This window comes from Stegodyphus dumicola, chromosome X2 (genome assembly GCF_044657685.1).
Source record: "Stegodyphus dumicola isolate Sdum_Otavi_A_Nest chromosome X2, ASM4465768v1".
Lineage (NCBI taxonomy): Eukaryota > Metazoa > Arthropoda > Arachnida > Araneae > Eresidae > Stegodyphus > Stegodyphus dumicola.
The window spans coordinates 103,852,840-103,858,839 of NC_140781.1; the positions used below are offsets into that span (position 1 = coordinate 103,852,840).

The window sequence follows — 6,000 nt, forward strand, 5'->3', positions numbered from 1 at the left end:
GTAAATACAACATAACTTCATAGGAATACAACATAAACATAAAAATTAATTTAATAAATCATTAAAAAATACAACATAACTTCATAGGAAATATTCAACACAAGAGCACCATATACATTAAAACTACATGTACCCATTTTGTGTCATACAAAGAATCATACTGGTTATGATCATTAGAATTTTTATTAGGTATCCGAGAATAATAAAGATCTAAATGCCTTTCAGTTCCCTTCTCCTTAATGAATCAATACTTTCACTATCATGACTTCATAAAAAATCCTTATGGTTCAACAAAGATCAACTACTTAAATACGAAAATACATACTTTATTCTGGCTTCCTAGCAGCTCAAATGACTACTGTGAAGAAATTCCATGTCACTCCCCCATATGCAATACAAATACAAGCCAGCTTCTTTCAGAAAATCTTCTATAAAAGCATTTCTCCCTCAGAGTGATAGCCCTTAAGTGTACTGTTACATTTAATAAGCCAGTCCCTCCACACACGCAGACAGATACACCAAAAAAAATCTGAATTGGAATAACCACTTTAACTCATACTGCACATTTTCAAATGTTTGGTGCTGCTGCTTTTAGCTTCATATTATCATTGTCAATACCAATTAATCACTGCCATGTATGTCACTTCCTTCTAGCAATATTGCCTTAGGATATTTCAAAATTTATAAAAGTTTACACAATTTGCATAACTTACTGTTTTGAATTTTATAGGGAATTCTATTAATCTTTTTTTTTTTTTTTTTTTAGTGTCTAATATTTCAAATTTTAAAAGGTAATTCTTTAGCAATCATTACGCTTAAGAATATAATTTTTAAATTCCTCTATCATTTAACCTCTAACTGGTCGCATGAACTTGTAATGAATAAAGGGGAATTCGCCATCTGTGAAACTGCTGTTTTAAAAGTCTAAAATGAAAGAAAGAAAAAAATATTATTAAAATTTACATCTGGTCATAAGATGAACTTAAATATTTATTCTTCTTTTTACTGATGCATAAAGAGGTGTAGATTTCTCCTCCTTAACCCCCCCCACCAAAAAAAGTTTCTGTAAATCAGGATATAAAAGCCCAAATGCAAAAACTGCTAAATTTGCATGCAGTTATTTAAATAAAAAATAGAACACCACAAAAGTTAATATTAATAGAAATTAATAATTTAAAACCAAAGTAATGAGAGATCAAATACATTATTTGTGGGGTAAAAACCTAAAATTACTTCAAAATAGTAATTGCAGTATGCTTTAATTTCTGCATTTTGTGTACAATTCTTGTATTTAGGTTTTAAATATTTTCAGCACATTGGTTCCCTGCAGAGTAAATAGAGGAACTGTTTCATTCTATCTGGTCTTTGGGGATACCAAAAAAAAAAAAAAAAAAAAAGATTTTACATTTTTGAAGAACTAAACTGTTATCTACTGATGTCAAAATTTTCCTATGGTTCACAGAAACAAATTATTTTGAAGCATAATTTATAAAGTAGGCAAAGATACTGAAGTTGTTTTGTCATATGATCTTGGACCAGTCTGGATGTTAATGTTTTTACAAATGCATGAATTTTCTTCTGTTACCTTATCTTTCTTATAGTAATGATGCATGATATAATACTAACTATCATACAGAAGATGAGTCTGCTTTTCCTCCAAGCTCTTTTAAAACTTTCGCTTCTACAATTATGTTGTGCACGTCATGAGACAAACTTCCGAAATGCAACTCATGCAGCTATTCTTTCTATACAAATATATGTTTACTCTCAGCTAAATTTTCATTACTTTTGCAATCATCATTATTCTCTGATAAGTTTAATTTACTACCACATTCAGATATTTCTCCTCTGAAACATTACCCACATTTCTTACAATGCAAGTCTTTTATTGCCATTTGGGGGCATGATAGCAATAAGAAGATTTCTATGAGGAATCCTTTGACAACCCCACTATGTAGACACATTGCAGAATTTGTAATACAAACAGAACCTGTGGGTTGGCAGACTGCATCACACTACAAGCTCACAGCAATATTTATAGCAACTTAGACAAACACTTAGTTTTAGTTCTTACGCTGTTTCATAAAATATTTTGGGTCATTTGATCCAAAACATCAATTACACAATTGTTGCACTGTAAAGACGCACAACCTCAAGTACTTTTTCTCCTATGACGCAACTTTCAGAGTTGGATGAAGTGAATTCATGATGACAATCTTGTTCGTTTATCCCTGGTAAAACATGAGAGATGAGAAATTATTGTGCTTGACAGTTTTACTAAAAAATAATTCCTCTTTCATATTCTATAAAGAATTTTTTTTTTTTTTTTTTTTTTTTTTTTAACCACAGTTGCTGCACCAGTTTAACGAATTCCCTTTTTCTTCCTCTTCTTCAACGGCTCAACAGCCGTGGGTAGACCCTGGCCTTCTCCAGGCCTCTCTACTTTTGGCAATTGTTTTCCAGTTTTTAACCTTTAAAATACTAAGATCTTTTTCAACACAAATCAATACACATCAGCAGGGGTCTGCCCCGAAGTCTTTTTCCCATGGGCTTTGCCAGAAAAATTTTCTTGCAGCAACAATCTCCATTCATTCTAGCCAGATGGCCAGCTCATTTAAGTCTCTGTAATTTGATGAATTTTACAATATCAGGTTGTTTGTAAATTCTAGAGTTCTAAATTAGATCTCCATGATCCGTTAACTTGGACCCACCAAGAATGCAATACAAAATCTTTTGCACAAAAATTCTCAGAACTTCCTAATTCCTTTACTTCTCGAATTTTTTACACAATTTAAAGAAGTATAGAGAATGTTTGTTTGTAGTAACATGTTTCCTAGTGTTATAAAAGGATTCAATTAACTGACAAATGGCAGGCTTGCCAACAATTTCTTTAAGTGATCTGCTTTCATCTTCTCCCAAATAAGGATATACATTTATTAGGTATTTTATCTTTACACAGTTAAAAACCAAAATTTTATGCCAAATTTATTAGTTTTTGTGGCATATACATTATTCCTTCATCTATGCAAAAGGAGATGTTAAATTTAATTCATGGGGGTCATTTTGGTATAAAAAAATTTAATAAAAGAGCTAGAGATGTTTTGTTTTGGCTACTGAACAAGCAGACAGATCAAATTTCAAAATGTATGTAATGAATACCAGAATAAAAACATAAGAGAGCCTATGATACCACATGAAGTTCCCAATTTACCTTGGTATAACAGATTCATTTGAGATTAACAAAGATGTATACTTATTAATTGTAGATTACTATTCCAACTTTTTTGAAATCTCCAAACTACCGGATACTCGAAGTCAGACAGTGATCAGTTACATGAAATCTCATTTTGCAATATAAGGTATACCATTGATAATGATATCTGATAATGGACCTCAGTTTGCAAGTAAAGAATTTGCAAAGAAATACCAATTTAAACATATAACAAGCAGTCCATACTATCCAGAGTCAAATGGATTAGCAGAGCCTTCAGTACAAATGACTGAGAAATTGTTAAAGAAAGCTCAAGCAGATCATGCTGATCCTTATTTAGCATTCTTTAGCTCATGGGAACACTCCAACTAATGAGATATTAGGATCACCAGCTCAACGACTTATGAGTAGAAGAACAAGTTCGATTCTTCCTACATCAGAAGAATTACTTAAACCTCAAGTTGCGAAAAACGTAAAAGAAAAAATTCAACCAAGAAAGAACAAAGCAGAAGTCATATTATGATCATCATACAAAATCATTACCATCGCTAAATAAAAGAGATTGTGTTAGGGTATATCAAGATAATCACTGGAAACCAGCAGTTGTAGAAGTATATAAGATGCCTAGATCATATATACTGAGATCAGGTGGATCAGTATTGAGAAAAAATAGAAAAGACATTAGAGAAAACAGTTCAGCTGTTGAAGAGAATATCAGAGGAACAGAACACGGAGTTAGTGCACAGAAAACAGATGTAAAAGGATATGATTCCAGATATTCTCAAGGGCAAAGTTTAGAAGAAAACTACCAAATTCTGCTAACTCAGAAACAAGGGATGATGAGCAAAGAACTAGAAGTGGGAGAGTGATTAGAAAACCAGCCAGTTATTTGGACTGATTTTAGACTGTTAGAAAAAAAAAACTTTTGAACTCTTTTAGAAAACGGAAGATGTAATATTTAATAATTTGTAAATGGCAACATTTAATATTAAGCAACACTTTGGATACGGATATGAAAATAGAACTATGTTGGTATTGCAGTTCTCTGTAATCTAATACATTCTATGATTATAAATAAATGGTTTCTAAAAACTAAAAGGTGCACCATCATTATTCTATAGAATCTAATCTGAAATATATTGGCACAAAACATGCACTAGTACAGAAGAAATGAAAACCCACTTTTAAGAAGCTTTATGACTTAATTTTTGAAATAAATAGCTAATTAAAATGTACATTATGCATGTTAGTTGCCTTGAACTAAAAAGCATCAGTTTTGTATAATAAGCTTTATTGCTATTCTAAAACATGAAATATTTAAGAGAAAAATTGCCTGCAACGGAGAGCGGTTAAGAACGCTATCCTGCTGAAACATAAACATGAACAACTGTTGCCATTCACACAAACTTAATAGTAAAATAAAGCATGTTGCCAGTGACAAGATTATTGTAAATCATAACATAAAAATAAACAGTGAGCAAATAAATAAGGCAAAGAAAAAAAAGAAATGCAAATATTAAATATACATGCAACATTAACTCCCACCCTTGCCATTGCATTAACAATAGATCATTCCCGATGCAATGGCAACGGTAAATTTTTACTACAGGTCTTTTAAAATAACCATTAACAGTTTTTAATGTAACAACTGCAGGAAAGTATCTTTCTGACGTCACGCAGACGATTCGCAGTACCAGTACTTAAAAGTTCGTTAAACACAGTTCTAAAGCATATAATAATAACACATTAAATGCCTCACCTGGGGAACCAAATAGTTGCCTTGAACTAAAAAGCATCAGCTTTGTATAATAAGCTTTATTGCTATTCTAAAACATGAAATATTTAAGAGAAAAATTGCCCGCAGCGTACTACGGCTAAGAACGCTATTCTGACAGACAGACAAACTGAAACATAAACATGAACAACTGTTGCTATTCACACAAACTTAATAGTAAAATAAAGCATGTTGCCAGTGACAAGATTATTGTAAATCATAACATAAAAATAAACAGTGAGCAAATAAATAAGGCAAAGAAAAAAAGAAATGCAAATATTAAATATACATGCAACACATGTAATGGAACTACTCTGATATGCGCCCTCAAGCCGCCAAATATTTTTGGCGAGAAACTTCACGCTGCCATATTACTATCTAAATTTTTTGTCTACATTTTGAACTTTTAGCCTAAAATGTCTCCAAAAACGCGGTTTTCGCACATGCAAAAACTACGTTTTGAACACACAATTTAGCTAAAAATCCGAAACAAAAACAAAAAATTTAGATAGCAAAAACGTAAAGTTTCTAACCAAAAATATTTGACAAGAATCCATGTACACAGCGACATGTTTTAAATTAAAAAAACATCTACGAATTGCACAATGTAGGCAACGAACGAATCTACAAACTACGCACACCTCGCTTTAATAAATTAACATAACAACAATAAATTTCAAAGAATACCATGTACACAGCATCCTGTTTTAACTTTAAAAAAATTCTACGAATTGCACAATTTAGGCAAGGAAGGAATCTACGATCTACGCACTCCTCGCTTTAATAAAATAACATAACAACAATAAATTTCAAATAATACCATGTACACAGCGTTCTGTTTCAACTTTAAAAAACATCTACGAATTGAACAGTCTAGACACTAAACAACAAAATAAACTAAAATAAATTTCAAACAATTTAAAAAAACAACAATAACGACAGAAATTCATACTAAAGAACCAATGAACATAACATTCTACAAAATAAGAACAAGGATAAAATAAAATGCACTTAC

The 6,000-nt window shown here is 31.4% G+C and overlaps 1 protein-coding gene across 6 annotated transcripts in view; it reads right to left on the bottom strand.

Annotated features, from left to right (window-relative positions):
* The window catches only part of LOC118184685 (protein lifeguard 4-like), a 73,870-nt gene extending 68,760 nt beyond the window's left edge, over positions 1 to 5,110 (bottom strand). For 2 of the 6 annotated variants that reach the window (XM_035354395.2, XM_085809484.1), the window contains exon 1: positions 4,971 to 5,110. In XM_035354395.2, coding sequence (XP_035210286.1) covers positions 4,971 to 5,007 — 37 coding nt within the window. In that variant the 5' untranslated portion in view covers positions 5,008 to 5,110. Of the gene's footprint in view, positions 1 to 325; positions 4,326 to 4,393; positions 4,607 to 4,970 lie in introns of those variants that run through there. The other 4 variants (XM_035354397.2, XM_035354396.2, XM_035354398.2 and 1 more) reach the window with 4 other exon arrangements.
* Between the last annotated feature and the right edge of the window lie 890 nt (positions 5,111 to 6,000).